At 42.1% G+C, this 17,173-nt stretch overlaps 4 protein-coding genes across 9 annotated transcripts; 3 read left to right on the top strand and 1 right to left on the bottom strand.

The window, feature by feature from the left end:
• Positions 1-102: 102 nt before the first annotated feature.
• On the bottom strand, positions 103-1,868 carry LOC125767078 (protein FRA10AC1). Of its 2 annotated transcripts, XM_049433331.1 has the most exons (5): positions 1,685-1,868; positions 1,143-1,616; positions 904-1,063; positions 556-828; positions 103-485 (listed from the first exon to the last, which is right to left on the bottom strand). In XM_049433331.1, exons 2-5 carry the CDS (start codon positions 1,413-1,415, stop codon positions 418-420), a joined length of 774 nt encoding a protein of 257 aa, XP_049289288.1. In that variant the 5' UTR covers positions 1,416-1,616; positions 1,685-1,868; the 3' UTR covers positions 103-417. The 2 variants fall into 2 exon arrangements, with proteins under 2 accessions (XP_049289288.1, XP_049289287.1); XM_049433330.1 differs by lacking the exon at positions 1,685-1,868 and having other exon boundaries at positions 1,143-1,657.
• A 45-nt stretch (positions 1,869-1,913) lies between these two features.
• LOC125767074 (zinc finger C4H2 domain-containing protein) lies at positions 1,914-3,862 on the top strand. 4 transcript variants are annotated; one of them, XM_049433327.1, is made up of 5 exons: positions 1,914-2,314; positions 2,395-2,566; positions 2,650-2,828; positions 2,911-3,159; positions 3,382-3,862. In XM_049433327.1, exons 1-5 carry the CDS (start codon positions 2,256-2,258, stop codon positions 3,512-3,514), a joined length of 792 nt encoding a protein of 263 aa, XP_049289284.1. In that variant the 5' UTR covers positions 1,914-2,255; the 3' UTR covers positions 3,515-3,862. The 4 variants fall into 4 exon arrangements, with proteins under 4 accessions (XP_049289284.1, XP_049289283.1, XP_049289282.1 ...); XM_049433326.1 differs by having other exon boundaries at positions 3,379-3,862; XM_049433325.1 differs by having other exon boundaries at positions 2,911-3,183.
• A 341-nt stretch (positions 3,863-4,203) lies between these two features.
• Positions 4,204-8,244, top strand: LOC125767093 (integumentary mucin C.1-like). Its single transcript, XM_049433352.1, has 4 exons — positions 4,204-4,334; positions 4,646-4,817; positions 5,797-5,871; positions 6,554-8,244. Exons 2-4 carry the CDS (start codon positions 4,733-4,735, stop codon positions 6,955-6,957), a joined length of 564 nt encoding a protein of 187 aa, XP_049289309.1. The 5' UTR covers positions 4,204-4,334; positions 4,646-4,732; the 3' UTR covers positions 6,958-8,244.
• A 2,319-nt stretch (positions 8,245-10,563) lies between these two features.
• On the top strand, positions 10,564-17,111 carry LOC125766989 (solute carrier family 26 member 10-like). 2 transcript variants are annotated; one of them, XM_049433170.1, is made up of 7 exons: positions 10,564-13,072; positions 13,271-14,090; positions 14,345-14,643; positions 14,799-14,903; positions 15,026-15,167; positions 15,669-16,273; positions 16,346-17,111. In XM_049433170.1, exons 2-7 carry the CDS (start codon positions 13,622-13,624, stop codon positions 16,802-16,804), a joined length of 2,079 nt encoding a protein of 692 aa, XP_049289127.1. In that variant the 5' UTR covers positions 10,564-13,072; positions 13,271-13,621; the 3' UTR covers positions 16,805-17,111. The 2 variants fall into 2 exon arrangements, with proteins under 2 accessions (XP_049289127.1, XP_049289126.1); XM_049433169.1 differs by having other exon boundaries at positions 10,564-14,090.
• Positions 17,112-17,173: the final 62 nt, after the last annotated feature.

The raw sequence follows: 17,173 nt of genomic DNA, 5'->3' as shown, positions 1-17,173 counted from the left end.
AGCTCAGGGTTGTAACGAGTTCTTTGAGATGATCATTTACGTAACGCTGTGGTAATTTTTAAAATTATAATTTATTTCAAACTCTAACACAAACGAAACATGTTGTTTAAAAAAAACTTACGCGTCTGTTTATTAATGTAATAATATTATTGTGCTTTTTTTACAGAAGGATTAAGATAAAATGGTGCTATAATTTTTGAGCGAAAAGAAATCCAAAAAAATCAAAAACGACCCCAGTTTGAACATGAACATAAACTCACTGTTACGAGACATACTTAAGCTAGGTGTACATTAAATTGGCTTCAATATCAAACATAATTGCTGAAAAAGATAAATCTACCGTTTTTGCCCATTGTAATTGTTTGGCAATCTTGGAGATAGGAAAAATTTGCAGGTTACATATTAAAAACCACCTTCTCACAGCAAGAGATCCTCCAAAAACTCATCAAACTCGTCTTCGCGCGTTTTTTCTTCCGTATCGTTTCCTAAAGGAAAAGAAAAACTAGCAGTGAGATCTTCAATCGGTGGACAATAATCTATTTTTTCTAGTGTTACCTTTACTCCAGCTTCCTTCGGTAACATCAGGTACGGTGGAACTATCTTCATTATCTCCCGCCCGTTCCGTTATATCTTCCGGTTCCGTCCCTTCGGTAATCGTAACGATTGTATTACCTTCCGAAATTGGTTTAGCGGCGGAACTAGTAGAAGCTTCACCGGAAACCCCCTTACTGGTAGAAGTTTTCGTTTTCCGATCGCGCTTCTTCAATCGTTTGATTTCCCTCTTTTTAGAGTGATAATTTAACTTGTCCGAACATTTAGGGCACAATCCTGCAAACAGAAACGGGGTTTAGATTAGCTTAATGGATCGTGTTTTTTTTTCTCCATAACTTCTGTTTAACGTACGCAATTTTACCAGAGCATTCTTTTTCTGTCCCTGTTCCAGATATCCAAAGTTGACCTCCCAGCTACGCAACTCGCACCGCACTTCACAGTGTCGATCGCCGCACACGAATTGACCTTTGCCAACGACCACTTCCTTTTCGATTCTCCATCGCATGGCCACCTCGAAGGATGATGAATGAACGAGAGCTTGGTACGATGGTATGAATCCATGCCACGGTGCCAAACGAACACTATCTTACCTTGTTCTCTTTGTACCGGCTCAGGTCCGAAATGCAATACTCTTTGAACAGCTTGTCGTAATACTTTTTGGCCAGCTGCTTTTCCCAACTGTCCACCGTTTCGCCATCCCACAGGAACCGATGGTTCTCGCGCACCACATCGTGGTCCGTTTTGTCACGGGATGTGTCGCGCTGGAGCAGTTTGGTGGCACCCGGCTTTGTTAGCATGTACTCATTGATGAGATGTTTGTGCAGCTCGTACGGATTCAAGTGGGCCAAATTACGGTGATACATTCTGCTGTTGGAATCGATGAACGATCGCGGTTTTAACCGCACCGCAAACAACACACTCACAGCGTAAACAATAGCAGCGGCGTTTTAAACGTCACTTCGCGTATTTGTCATTTTTGGCGAACTTCACTTGCAGCGCTTCCGTTTATATTTTTCTGAAATTCTTTCTTAAATACACGCACATGCTCCGGCGTACTGTAAATCCTTGAAAAGATGCGAAGAATGTTATGGTGCACACATTCCACATAAGTGCAAAAGGGGCCAAAACTTACCTTTACCCACGATGGCGTACAACTACAGCCTAATGTACACTAACGAGGTTTCTTGCAACAAAAACTGTAATTTATATGAGGTTTTCTTAACATACTGAATGAATTTTCTTTACCCGGCTTAGGTAACAATTAAACCAGCCACATTAGACATCCGTGTGTTGCAAGATTATACTTTGTATCAACTGTGAAAATAAGTGGTACGATCGACGATAGCAAATTGGTACTTTTGTTTGTAAACAGACGCTTACTAGTGTGCATGAATTCGCATCACGTCGGCATCGACCGATACGTCGATGTGTGCGTGATGTTAGGAAACCAAAGGGAAAAAAGGGAAGGGTTTTTTTCTGTGAGGAGACGAAGCACGAGAGATGCAAAGATTAATCGGCCATTTTCCATCAGCATCAGCGCATCATCTTTTCCACGAGAGAAGTATGATTTGAATGGAATTTAAAGTTAGCTTCTACCGCCGTACATAAGTGAAAGTTCAAATTTTGTAAGGAACTGGTCTTAAAAAGTGCAATTATTTAAGAAAACAAAACAATACTAGAAGCGGTTTGCATACGGTACAAAAATGAGTGCAGTTGATGAAAGAACGATTTACGCAAAGCTCGAAGCGATGAAAGACATCCGGTATGTGGCGTACCATGCCCGATTCCATGGCTTCCTTTGTGGGTTGGTTTCATTTCACTGTACTTTTTCTTTGTTTGCAGCTCAAAAACCCTGCAGCTGGAGAAGCTAAAACTGAAGATTGTTCGCGAGGTGGAGAATGGGGATGCCGAAGAGAAATGTTTGTCCGAATATCGGCGGGAGCTGGAGTTGCTCATGCAGGAAAAGATGAGCCATGTGGAGGAACTTCGCCAAATTCATGCCGACATTAATGCTGTAAGCAAAATCAACATTTACTCGATGTGAGTTGGAAGGAAAATTATAGTGTTGCTATACGTTTTGTTTTTCTCTTGCTACAGATGGAAACAGTTATTAAGCAGGCTGAGGAGAATCGTATCCGATCGATTAACATGGCTAATCGCATTCACGAAGAATACGTCCCACTGAAAACCGAGGTAGATTCAATGCGTCGTGATTATTTGGGCCTGGAAAGACTACCGGAACTGCACGAAGAAGAAGGAACTACCATTTCTCCGGAGTACGTACAAACGGAAGCTGCAAATATCTTGCAACAATACACTAATTGGATTATTAAAATACATTTTCATTCGATATTTTAGCCGCTTCCAGAACTATTACGCTACGAACAAGCCACTGTCGGCAGCTTCCGCCACCTTCTCCCGGCCACCATTATCTGCCCATCATCCTCTTCCGCCCGATGCACCGGCCACATCGTTGCCACCTTCAGCACCGCCCGGCTTTCTTCCTCCACCACCGGTTGCAATGCGTATCAACAAACCGCCAGAACTACCCACGAACCGCTTGCAACAGGCACCGTCCACGATTGGCATCGGTCATCCGACATTCAGGTCTGATTTCAATGTGAATTTAAGGTGATTTTTCGTTCGGTTTTATTATTTCATTGCCTATGTTTGCACCGATATGTTTAAACGCTTTTTTCATGAATTTTTACACCGGTTTTATGTTCAGCGCCAATCCGTGCAATGCGGAAACAGGCAAACAGTTTCCGGTTACGCTTTGTCATACATTGAGAGCTTCCCTTTGCTTTGTCCATTTTCCTCTTTCAGCAGACAGCAGCCGCCTCCGATGAAGTCTTGTCTATCGTGTCATCAGCAAATTCATCGTAATGCACCGATATGTCCACTGTGCAAGGCCAAAAGCCGTTCGCGCAACCCCAAAAAACCGAAAAAGAAGGATCATTAACCGATTCCAGAACGACTGAAAAGGTTGGAAAAAAAGTCGTAGGAACATTCATCTACATCTTCCGTAACACGATGGCTTAGTATTTACTGCAATTTAAAGTTCAGTTCACTGTACAGTGAATCAAGATAGATGGCCCCATAGATCTGTAAGCATATTTTGCATTTTCGTAAAATGGTAAGAACGATATGATTACATACAATTTTATGTAGAGATAGATTGATAGTTTAGCGATTTTGTGGCAGGCTGTCCGCATTATCGAAATTTCAAACAAAAAATAACAAATGCAAACCGTAGCATTAAGTTTTAAGCTTCATAAAAACGATAATAAATCATTTTCTTCATCTTAAACGAAGCATTTTTTCCATAAAACATAAATAAGAAACATAGAAGAAAGAGACAGCTATATGTGTTTCATTTTGAAAGCAAACACGGACTTCAGCATAAATTTACTTGACGTTTGTATGAACGCAACATGACATTTAAGCTCATACTCATACAATGTATCTGAGTTCACGTTTAATTTGAAACTTCCTATACTTTCTATAGGAGTCTGACGATGCTGCATGTTATTTTTGGTTTTTAATATTTTCATAGACAAAGACCCTATTGATTATTTAGTTTATTAACGTTAAAAAATACAGGCATTTAAAGCGGGAATGTTGCAACTGTCAAATCGTGCGAACTAAACGTCAAACCGTCCCAATTGATCAACCTTCCGCGATGCATTTTTAGTTCGCTCACAGTAAATTGGTTTAGTCAGTCGTGCGTGTGTTATCTATCGGTGCTTTACTTTAATTCCGGGCTAAAAAACCCCCAACAGGCAAGTGTGAAATTCTGCACAATTTCCCGAAGCGAACAGGTTCGCAAATTGAAGATAATTTTGTTATATGCCAACCGTCTCTTGTTTCGATTGTTGCCAAACGCATCATCGTCACCATTTGCACACACTCACACCGCCATTACTAGTGCGTGCAATTTTGCTCGCTGCTAGCAGTGAAAAAGGTGTTACGTGGGGGCAAAACGGAAGCGGGTGTATTTATCCATTCCCATCTCTTCGACCGCGCCGGAAGGATCGGGATAGAAACGTACGGTAGCCAAGTTAATCAACGGTTTCGTATTTCACTTTCGCAGGTACAGGAGTGTTGCTCGAAACCCCCCAGTTACAGGGTAAATACAGAACCGTACAATAGCCAAAGAAAGGTAGATAGCATCGAGAAAATGATTGCACCGAAGTACGCAAAAGGTGCACTGCTGGTGGCATTGGTTGCGTTGTTCGCGGTGAACGCATTGCCCACAACGACAGGTAAGCAATACGCAAGGATTGTCCGGCCCAGGGTTGCTACCGGCCGTTCGTTGGAATTTATGCATATCGTGTAGATTATCTCGTTTCGAGATGCGCGTGAGGTCAGCAATGCGGCCATTTAGTTGCACGATAACAGTCGCGTATTTTCGCAAAACATTCGTTCAACAAAAGAAAAGGAGGTTAATCTAATTTTCAACGTATTGACGAGTGTGGCATGATTCATCATCAGCCTCTCAGCAGCGCGCGCCTGTTGCAGGAAGCTTATTGAACGATTCTATTGCTCTTCCTTTTCTTCGTGCTGTTCTTCTCCCCCTCTCACACACACACAGAGATTGGTTTGCATTTTCTTACACCCGAACACATAATTCCGAACACTTTATCCAAGTGAGCGGAGCGCAAAAAAAGTGTGTGTTTCAAATGCGCGTATGCGGGTTAGGTGGCGGTGCTGCATGTTTTTGGCGATTGCTTCTTCCGCACGCTTCGTCGCTATGCGCTGGATTATTTGTCAAGTAGAGTAGTAGGAGGACGGCCCAATAGTTGTGCTGTGTGTGCGCGCGCGATAAGGGTGAGGGATTTCTCGTTCGTAGAAATGCAGCTACACAAATGCATCCGTCAGCATTTTGACGCGAATGTTTCTCGCGGAACACAATATGCACGTAGTACGTGTTTATAATTTACTTCCAACTGTTGCCAAGCAGCAGCATGATGATGGGATACGATGAGATGGGATTAACTGACCGCACCACCACCAACAGCGAAAGTTTTTGTTTGCAGACAAATGGCTTACGCTGGCAAAAATTGCGTCTCGCTTTATTGTTGCATCGTTTCGATGTGAATAAATAAACAAAATTGCTCGCATATAGATTATGTTTACTATCGTGGCAAGCTTTTCTTTCTAACAATGTATGAATTAAGAAGACTACAAATTTCGGTTACACTTTCTGTTCACTGCGACAATGATATTTTTCTTTCTCTTCAGCTGCAGCAGCTCCTAAAGTTGATGTAACGGATGAAATTACTACGCAAGATCTGCCAATCACACAGCCTCCTCCAGGTAAGTTTGCAAGCGTATTATGATTGGTTTGCTCGCAGTAACGATTTAAGCACGTTTTCGTATCCATTCATTACCACATTGTGCCGTACGCGACTTTCCGTTTGCTATTCTATAGAAACCCCCGGCCCTTTGACCTTGAAATCATAACCTACAGACTTTTGTGATAAGAAAAAAATTAATTTGCAAACGCTTGAACGTTGCTAATTACATGGCCCATTAAAGCCAAACCGTGGCTTATTACTCTTTATAATTAAAAGTTTGTCAACACACTTTATTATTTCAAATGCAATGAAAATGACCCGATTTCATCTACATATGTCCAGAGTATTTAACATGTTATTCGAACATTTCAATTTCAACGGAAATTTAGCAACATTTAGGGAGAGATTACGTTATCTACCGTAAGGTATCTTATGTACATGACGTAAACAAGACGCCGCTTACCAGCAGACTTGAAATCAAAATAAATACTAAATGCTAAAACATTTTGTTCCCTCCTGTGCCTGCTTTTAAACCGCTGTGTGACTTTTTTTTCTTGTCGTCTTGATTAGAAATTCTTTTTATTATCACGAAAACATGCAAGATTAAAAGTAAATCCCTTCGGATACGGATATCAAATTCCTCAATCGCGTATAATCTAAGATAGTAAATTATGCTAATTGATGTATATGGTTTGTTTTAGATGACAACAATACAACAACCACAAGTACGTCCACTACAACTACAACGGAATCTACAACTACCAGCAGCACCACCACTACTCCCAAGCCTACTACTCCCACAACCACCACCACCACCACTACTACCGTGACCCCGCCAACTACGCCGCCAACGACGAGCACTACTTCCACCACGCCCGCTACACCGACTCCGTCACCTACCCCAACGACGACGTCGACCGAAACTCCCACAACTCCAGCACCGACACCGGCACCGCACTGCAACCGTTTCGATGCTTACTCCTTCGTTGGTGGTATGATCCTTGCCTACGGATCGTTGGCCATCTCGCTGGTACTGTACAAATTCTACAAAACGCAACGGAACGCTGGAAACGTAAACAATCCAAACAATTACCGCACGCTGTAAACGATCGTGCCCACAAGGGGTCTCACCACTGTGATTCACCCAGTGATACAGCGATCGTAATTTGATCTTTCGTTCGTTTTTTTTTTTATTTTTGCTTTTCTTTACTTTGTCGTCCATTTTAAGCAGTCCTTCCCACCGTCCAAAATCTATGAAAATAATCTTATGGTGGTAACATTGAAATGGACCCGGGAAACCGTTTATTTTACACATCTAGTAGCTTGTTTGTATGCAAATCATTTAATGTGGTAGTTAAAATTGGCCTTGGTAGTAGTCATTCTGCGAGATATTCTTTTTTTTTCTTTACTTATTTGATGCCATTAATGCTAAGTCTTAACAGGTGGGGCACACGAAATATATTTCATTTAAATAAGACAATACAGATGATACAGTTACTTTCTAGCATGCTAGCTTGCCCTCAGTTCCCATCAGAACATGAACTTATTTCTTTTTTTTCTCATAATATTACCAAAGTGCCAGTTAGTAATCGATCAGAATTACAGTAAATCCGTACATTGCCGCCGGTTCTGCAACCGTTAAAGGACCGGTACGTGACGATGCATTTAAGTCCAGTTGGCCGTTGTAATTGTCGGGCTTCAAGAACGATATCAAAGCTTTTGTTTTTAACTCTCTTAAGTAATCCATAACAATAATACACGCAGTACGTTTGTGGAATACAAAATTTTCCAACCGATTTTCTGGCCTGATCATTGATTAAAGAAATGAAAGCTCTTATGGGAAAACAATGAGCGGTAAACGAAGAAATGAAAAGCATTGTGTGCGCACACATTTACATTTTTAGCCTGCGTTCCGATCCAAATTTTTTTATACCAAAACTATCCCCATATTGTATTATTCGTAATTGTAAACTACTTTAAACTCACCTTTATACGATAATTCCTGCAACAACCAACTAATGCTACTCTACGGTATTTTGGCACCATCCAGCAAACAAGAAAGTTGATTGATGAAAAGGAGAGAAAAAAATATCCCATTGGCAGCATATAATTGGGTTGTGGATTTAGTGGAGGATCAAAATCGCGTGCACACATCATGTCTATTATTGCTATACACAAACAGGCAGACATACACACACACTCTGTTGTTTTTGCAGAAAGTGCGAAAGAACTAACCTAAATTGTTACTGTAAAAAGAAAATCGTATGAAATAAAAAGGCTGAGACATCCGAGACATCGCTCTACATATGAAGCGAGTTAGGAGATGGAAAAACATGGAAAAAACAACAATTGCGTAAATAAATTATCCACGGTACCAGGAAGAAGAAAAAGGGTGGATGATAATTTGGTAACGTTCGCCTGTAGAAATATTTATCCGCGTTCGATCCGAAGAACAAACTGTCGTAAGGAAGAAAGTGCTCTTAAAGTAGAATCCGAAGCGCACTAGTGCTGCGTGTACGGTAGTGATTGCATCTTATGTAGACAGTGTCGAAATAGAGAACGAATTCTCAAATCTTTTAATGTTTTCACATTGTGGAATTAAATGGAATTATTCCTCAAGCTCCTACTTCCGTCAAATACGTCTAGCTTTGCCTTGCTGGAAGTTATTTTCCCCCAAACATAAGAAAAAGGCCTAAAAAGGATGTTATTAAATATAAAGAAATACGTTTATGTTATATAATTTCCATTCCTTTTTTTCAGTTTCACGAGCTAACATTTTTCTTTTTCGAAGACTCAGCCATTTCGAGCTAGCTGAGAGGTGGTATTTTAAAAAACAATAAGTATAGGTAATTTGCAAAAATCCTTTAAAACAAAAGAACGATTCTTGTCGTTCTGTAAAATAATAGTGTCACACATAGATTCCAATAAAGTTCACTATCAGTAAATATCATTAATAACGCAAATGAAACGTCTATGATAATGGTTATATTATTTAGCCTTTTCTCACATAAATAGAATTAAAGAAACCTCGATAACGGCCCGATGGCACTGACCTCTTGCTACAAAAGAAGAAGTACCAGAAGCTTCGATGATGTTTTCCATGATAAGAAATAAGCGTCTATCTGACAAGTTAGTCGGTTGCATAAAGGCTGGTTATTCGGCTACGTGGCAAAAATAAGCCACTAGTAAGCCAAACATTTGCCTGACTTTACAGGTCGCTACACCAGGTCATTGTTTTTTAAAGAGAATTTTTTCTTCAATTGTTTTCTCAAGACCCGTTCCCTTTGCAATCACTCCACGGATCCACGTTGGAGAAAGGTACTCGATACCCTAACATACAATTTTCGACGATCAACGACGATCGGTCTGTAAGCAAACCCTGGAATACACTGATGCCATGGATGATATGTGTGGACTGTTGGAGTGATATATCTCGACTTAAAGATTTGTGAGGAGAAAACTTTGAAGATAGTAACAAAATTCAGCACAGGATTAAGCTGTGCTATGCTGGTAGTATAGATTAGGTTTTAGTAAGTGATAATCGCGCTTGATACCTCGCTCTTACTGATCCCTTCCATAATGATCATGTCTACTTCCTCGATAAACTCATCCGCAATATTACTCCATGAAACCATCGACAAGGACGCTTGCCGTAACCTTGGGTGTTATAAGCATCTGTTTAATATTGTAGAATAGTACACGTTCATCTTAGGCTCCTCCTCAGATATTCTCTACACAGGTGCGACGAACCTTCATGGTTTTCTGTTCATTTGATGCTAATTAAAAATTCTATAGCTCCAGTACACTTGCATCTCAAAGTCTCAGTACAAGGACGACACTAACATATTAGGGGCGTTCGAGAGGAAGATGCTGCGAAGGATTTGTGCAAATATAATGGAGATGTCGTTTAAATTACGTGTTATGATGATCGCTCACTATCGCGTATTTTGTAGTAGAAACATCTCTCATCATTAGACATCGACTCCAACATCGAGAACTAAGATGTTCAAATTAAATATTCGAATTACTAATCTTATTCGTTAAAATCTCAGTACATTTTCTTATGCTTGCAGTAGGAAGCGGTTAACGAACAATAACGACAACGTAAACTCACGTGAACTGTACGTTGACGAAAACCGTGCCTTGATGATAAGCAACAACCTCATCGAACCTCGTTCAAAATGAGGTTGAAAATACATGACTATGTTAAGTATTGCTTTTACAGCTGTTGCTTGAGTGATTTGTCAGAGATTTGGTTCGGTTGTGCCGAGACGAAACCTCCCGGGAGTCAGCCGAAGTGTAGCTATCACCAACAGAAAACGAAATAGCTCGCCATACTGACAAACGCCAGAATCGGACAGTTTCATTTGTGAAACAGTAGCAAAAGAATCCACCAGCAGCACCAGACAATTCGTGCACTGTAAGCTACAGGTTGATTATAGCGTAGAACGTTGAAATCGCAAAGTAACGACACCGTTACGGTTCGCTTACGACGCATGTGTTTTACAACGGTTGCTTTTACGTCGAGGTGCGTGCGTATAGTCTTGGCTGTTCCACGTAACGATCGTTACATCTGTTTCGTTCATTGACTCGAGCGTTGAGGTTGTTTTTCGTTTTTGAATATGCTATACAGAGCATTAGTCATCTTAATTTAGTGTATTACACATGCTGTTAGTGTTCGTGTACTGTGTACTGAAACTGAGTACAGTTTTCAAAACAAAAATCGTGTGATGTGTGCCTGTAAAAAATAAGATTACAAACAACGTGTTTTACCTCAGTGTATCTCTCGCATCCTCGTGCTTCGTGTGCTGTTGTTATGAATAGCAGTCCGATAAAGAATATCATCGAAAACATTATTCTTGATCGCCACCATCATTTGAAAGGCGAAAATTGCACAAAGCAAACAGAAAAACAAAACACCAACCATCGAATTCCCATCAGAAGTGGTCATAGAATGAAATATCCCAATTCTTGTTTGCCAACGTTCAATTCGGCATCCCACATTCTTCGTAGGCATTAGATACAAACAACATAAAAACAGAAATGTTACTGTACAGCAAAAAGAAAACAGGTTCTGCACAAAACTGTTCAAATTTGTTGCTGTTCGATTTTTTGTTTCCATTCCACACGCATTTACGTCACAATTGATCTTTGTTGTACATGTTTCTTAATTTTTTTGCATTAATATTCCATGGAAACGTGATCGTTTGTTTTTTGCTGGTTTTTTAACTAGCAAAAACTAGTTTCGTCACTAGTTTCAATGTCATTAGTATCAATGTACCCATCCTTGGAATGTCCTTTTGTGTGACGGACCAACCTTCCATCGGATGGTTGAAAAACCCCAAGGATTTTCAGGTATGCCCCGATCGGTTAAATCAATATTATAACGGTTTGTTTTGATACAACCGCTGTGATACCCGTTTTAGTTACAGCTGTCTTGCTAATATCTGTTTGCCCAATATGGTTCCGTGCGTGTTTCATGCCTGAGAAATGGTACCAAATCGTGGGATTTAATTTTTAAACGATAGATGCGATGGATTTGTGTATTTAACTTTCCAAGAAATGGCTTTTAAATTACGTGTCATTAGAATCGCTATTACGTTCGAATGGCTGTGAAGATTTCTCACATTATTCCACCATCATAATGGAAGTATAATAGTAATTTAATGGTATTACTTTATATATCTTTATTTAAGGTAAACAATCATAAATTAACATCAATATTTGGGGAAATTTATAACTCATACAATCTCTGGTCTGATTCCGCTGCCATTTAGATAAGCTCTGTTGTTAGCACTCCGATGAATGAATAAAAACTGGGCCACTATTATGCATTTTAAAAAGGGTAAAACTCAGTACAGAAATAGCATCAATTAAGAATATGGCCAAACAAGTCGCAGCAAATAGCGTCCAGTACAAATAGTACGCTTCCCATTCACATTGGTCTCCATGGGCAGATATTGAAGATACCTTCCGCGATATGATATCTTTCGGACGTGGATGGCCAGACGAGATATTCTTGCTATGACTGGCTACCGAAATAGCTTCCGTTTGAAGAAGAGACACAGCAGAGATCGTAAAGGCACAAGGGCGTGTGTAATTGTTTGCTTCCCAGGCTGTATTGTCTTATCAGTGTTGTTTGGTCGCCAAATTTCGTCATTTCCCACACGACATCGTGCCCACGATTAGCATGTCCAAAAACCGAGCTGTCAGCAGAGCTGAGATAACATACGGGTAGCAGCAATGAGTGTACAGGAGTTAAAGTAGAAAGTTCTACAATATCTTCAATATGTAAAAATGTTCCCCAGCGATGATAAGAGCTGTCCGGTGCTGCCATCAATTTCGCACACAACTTCAACTCCCTCGATTATCGATTTATCACGATCGTTGGAAGCTGCATGGGTAAGATCTGATCATTGGAAAAAAAACAAAATTAGGACTTTATCTGCGCAAGACATTAGTTTAGAAGCAAAACACAGATAGTGCGCACGGTCTTGGACGATAGGCTTCATTTCCTCTCTTCCATTATGCAGTGCATCTTGCATTTGGTATTGATTTTGACCCATCTACGTCATACGATGGATGATAAGGCGTACGAATGATTAGACGTAAGAGTTTCGCCCAATACAAACGCACTTTATTTGCCTTTAGCAGAAAGCCTACCCACACAGCTGGGAGTACATCTTTTCGAAGTTGTTTATTTCTATCAAGAACACACTTCGTACCGGCTGGGTACAATTGTAACTTCACGTCGTAGCTGCTTTCACTTCATAATATTCACCCGGGACCTTTTTCGGTAGGATTAAAATTGCTACCCAGCGCGGGCCTCAAGTTTCAGCGAAGGCCACACACGGCAAGCTGAAACTAGTTTCCCAAAACGCAAAAAAAGGGACGGCTCTTGTTGACCGCCGAATCACTGTGGCCCGTTCTTGCGGAGGTGCCATTGAATGATCGAACATGCTTTCGGTTCGGGTCTCCCTTCGTTGCTGTGCCAAATATTTCTGCCAACTCACGCAGGTCCGGTGTGTATGCCGGGTTTCCCAAAGTTGTGAACACGAAAACAAGATCCGAACTAAAACTCTTAACTTCGTTTAGTTTGGTTTCGCAAAGCGTATCCACGTGTATTTTCAGCTCAACGATACAGTGTTGTGACGGTCTGTATCTTGGTTTCCGGTCAACAACTGAACGTGTGACTGAAGCTAGACGCTTCTCGCTTTCCGGTAATTACCATCTTCCGTTTCGAAATGGTCATATATTAGTCTATATTTAAATCTTTGCCTGTTAAGCGTGGGCTCGACCATGGGGTAAAACAGCCAATTGTTTGCCTTGCCCACATACCGATAGTGAGCCTTTTTTGTGTCAGATTGGTGATAGTACTTCTCATCAGGTCTAATCTTTTCTCCCACAAACACACACAGGAGCTAGGAAATAGATAAGTCGGCAGCCGTCACAGCTTCCAGTGGTGAGCTTTTTTTTTTGTTCAGTCGCCAAGAGCCATTGGCTGATGTTTGCAAGTAAACAGCACAAACTACCAACCTTCACCGGGGACAGTGGACCGTTACGTACGGGTTCAAGTTCTCGGCAAGTTAGATCTTCCCCTATACGGTGTTCGCCCTATCGCACGTACCGGTGTACGCAAACCTGTCGTGTAGAGAGCAGATCGCGCGCGCGGTTCGATCACGCCCGCCAGTCTTGTCCGTGCTGTCTCGTCGGAAGGATCGTTTTGCGTCGCTTTGCCAGGCCAGGCTCTAGCATCCGTACAACAAAACATGAAGCTCGATTCCGAACGCATCGAAAGTGGCATTGTGAATCCAACCTTTTACCAGGAGCTATCCGAGGAGCAAACCAACTCGGAATCAGTGGCACGTGAGGTAGTAGTGCCGCCGATTGTTACCGTTTCACATCCACTGTACCAGCAGCACGAGCTAAATGATGCCTTTCGGTATCGGAAACCGAAACGGATGCTCCAACGGGAGCTGACCGCACAGATACGGAAGGTGGATACGAAGACCTGCTGCAACAATGTCTTCCCACTGACGACCTGGTTACCGGAGTACTCCTGGAGTAAGGATTTGGTGCGTGACTTAATTAGTGGCTGTACGGTGGCTGTGATGCATATACCACAGGGCATCGGTTATGCGCTGTTGGCCAACGTGCCACCAATCGTCGGCATCTATATGGCGTTCTTTCCGGTGTTGGTGTACTTTCTGTTCGGTACCTCACGCCATAATTCCATGGGTAAGTTTGCCGTTTGTTGCTCTGGAAGATAAAATTTGGTGTATCAATGCGAATCGAAGTGGAATAATTTAATTGAGAATTCTTAGAGCGAAGTGGTACGGAATGATCAGATGCTATATGCAAAAGTTAGTTAGAATTATTCTTTAAAAAGTGTGTTGTGGAAGAATTGTGAAATTGTGCACAAAAAAAATAGTATACCTCGATAGTAACTTCATGTATTGCCGGTAATATTTAAAAAAATATCCTATCCCCAGGAACGTTTGCCGTGGTGTCTATAATGGTCGGTAAAACCGTGCTCGCTTACACCGGCACCAGTGAACCGGGAGAACCGCCACGTACTGCCCTGGACGTAGCAACGGCCGTCTGCTTCGTCGTCGGCATTATGCAGCTTATCATGTGCATCTGCCGGCTCGGTGTAATATCCTTCCTGCTGTCCGATACGCTCGTTTCCGGTTTTACTACCGGCGCCGCCATCCACGTTGTAACGTCCCAGATCAAGGACCTGCTAGGACTAACGTTACCCTCCGTCGGGAGTATGTTCGAAATCGTCAAGGTGAGTAAAGCCGCACACCGGGCTTGCGAATGTTCTGGCCAGTGTTGTATTGTACTGACAAACTTGACCTCGTTTTGGCAGTACAATCTCGTTTACCTTCAGCGCAGAAAACCTAACGAAGTTTGTACGTTTGCGCGTCTTTTTCTCGTCCCCAGACGTACATCGAAATCTTCAAGCAGATTGTGAACGTTAACTGGGCCGCAATCATCATCTCGGCCATCACAATTATCGTGCTGGTGTTTAACAACGAATTCCTGAAGGTAAGACGAATGACTTGTTCTCCTGTTTCGCAACGAAGGATATCGAGTACGAGCTTATTTGTGTTGTATTTTCTTCCATTTTCATTGACGCTCGATTTACGATTTGGTTCCGGTTGGGTCAGCCGAAGGTCGCTAAACGTAGTGTCATTCCGATACCGATCGAGTTGATTGCGGTCATTGCCGGGACACTGCTGTCACGGTACCTTCATTTCCAAGAGAAGTACAGCATCACAACAATCGGCACCATCCCTACAGGACTGCCCGGTAAGTGACGATCGGATATGTTGATCGTGGGTGTTTTATCGATTAGAAGATCATTTTGTCGTTTTCATTTTGTAATTCAAATAATTGGAAAAATCAATCGCACCCGAAATGCTCCCTCATTTGTTTAGACTCCTCAATAGATAATGCGTCTGTTTGGATCTTTTTATCTCCGGCAAAAAATAATCATGCCCTCCCATAACGGTAGCTGATTGGGGCGCAAAGTGATGACCCTGAAAATGAACAGATGAAATCATTCTCCGTCCCTATCAGATGTAAATAATTGGAGTACGTGGTTTGTTCCGCCAGGTGTTGCTATTCATGAACCGTTTTTTTTACAATACAATTGACTTATTATGTGCTTTTTCTTGTGGTCTCTTTCATTACTTTACGGCGACCTTTTTTTTGGTTCATTCATCATTTTTTTCTCCAACTGATCAGATTATTTGTTTTTATGTTTAAACTGTTACTTACTTATATTTTCCTTTTTTTGCGCGTTTTTAGCTCCAACATTGCCAGATTTCAGCCTGATGCCTTCGATACTGCTCGACAGCTTCCCGGTCGCGATGGTCGGCTACACCGTATCCGTCTCGATGGCGCTCATATTCGCGAAGAAGGAAAACTACGAGATCGGTTTCAACCAGGAACTGTTTGCGATGGGTACCGGCAATGTGTTCAGTTCCTTTTTCTCCTGCTTCCCATTTGCGGCTTCCCTATCGCGTTCCTCCATCCAGTACTCGGTCGGTGGACGGACGCAGATCGCATCCGTTATTTCTTGCGGTTTGCTAGCGATCGTACTGCTGTGGGTAGGACCGTTCTTCGAACCACTGCCCCGGTGCGTACTGTCTGGCATCATCGTGGTATCGCTCAAGGGCCTGCTAATGCAGGTAACGCAGCTTAAAAGCTTCTGGCGCCAGAGCTGGATCGATGGAATGGTGTGGATACTGACCTTCCTGTCGGTGGTGCTAGTTGCGATCGATATCGGACTGCTGGTGGGAATTGTGCTGAGCGTTTGTTGCATTTTCTTCCGGGCACTGAAACCGTACACATGTCTGCTGGGAAATGTACCGAATACTGACATTTATCTGGATGAGAATCGTTACGATGGGGTAAGGAATTATGGTAGCACCGTCTGTCACCAGTCCCACTAACTCCCACTCAACATTTTCTGTTTGTTTTAGCTGATTCAACACGCGGGTGTAAAGATATTCCACTACTGCGGTGCACTGAATTTCGCTTCCCGAGCCGCGTTCAAAACAACGATCTGCGAAACGCTTGGCATTAATCTTACGGAGGAAATCAAACGACGAAAGGATCCGGACTGGAAGCCCAGCATTGAGCAGGGCTGCCGGGTGCTTATACTGGACTTTACCTCACTAAGCTCGATTGATCCGTCCGCCATCGGAACGTTTAAGGCGATGGTACGCGAGTTCGAAGTACTCGATGTTCACATCGTCCTTGCCGGCTGCCAGCCGCCCGTGTTTGAGGTAATGCAACGGTGTGGATTGATAGGTGATATTGAAAAACCGTACTGTCGAATGTTTACAACCGTCCACGATGCTGTCCAGTACGCTCGGGAATATGTAGGTAGCGGTTCTATCAGTGGGAGCGTCGTTTCCGGAGCTACCGGGATTGTTTAGCGTTTCCCACGGGGGGAAGCGAATCATATCTTCTCTACGTGCCATGTTATAGGTAAGCGACGGGATGTAAATCATTCCAATGGTACTTAACGCTGACGGTGTTTACCGGACTACCGGAATTGGTGGTATTCGTGCAAGTATTTTCCTCTAGAATTAATTGTTTGTGTGTCGGCTTCAACAACGTTTGTACTTTCTGTGTACAGAAGTAGAAAATGAATACGTTCAGCAGGATATAGCGATAAATGGCATAAGCTAGCTGATCTTACCTGTTGCATGATGGATTTTAATATATTGTATATTTATTTTATTACTTTTCTTATTTGTATGAACATCCGAAACGATGCATTGGTGTTTTCTTGCGCTAAACAC

This window comes from Anopheles funestus, chromosome 3RL (assembly GCF_943734845.2).
Source record: "Anopheles funestus chromosome 3RL, idAnoFuneDA-416_04, whole genome shotgun sequence".
Lineage (NCBI taxonomy): Eukaryota > Metazoa > Arthropoda > Insecta > Diptera > Culicidae > Anopheles > Anopheles funestus.
The sequence above is the reverse complement of the archived record's forward strand: the minus strand, read 5'-3'. Positions and strand labels throughout refer to the sequence as shown.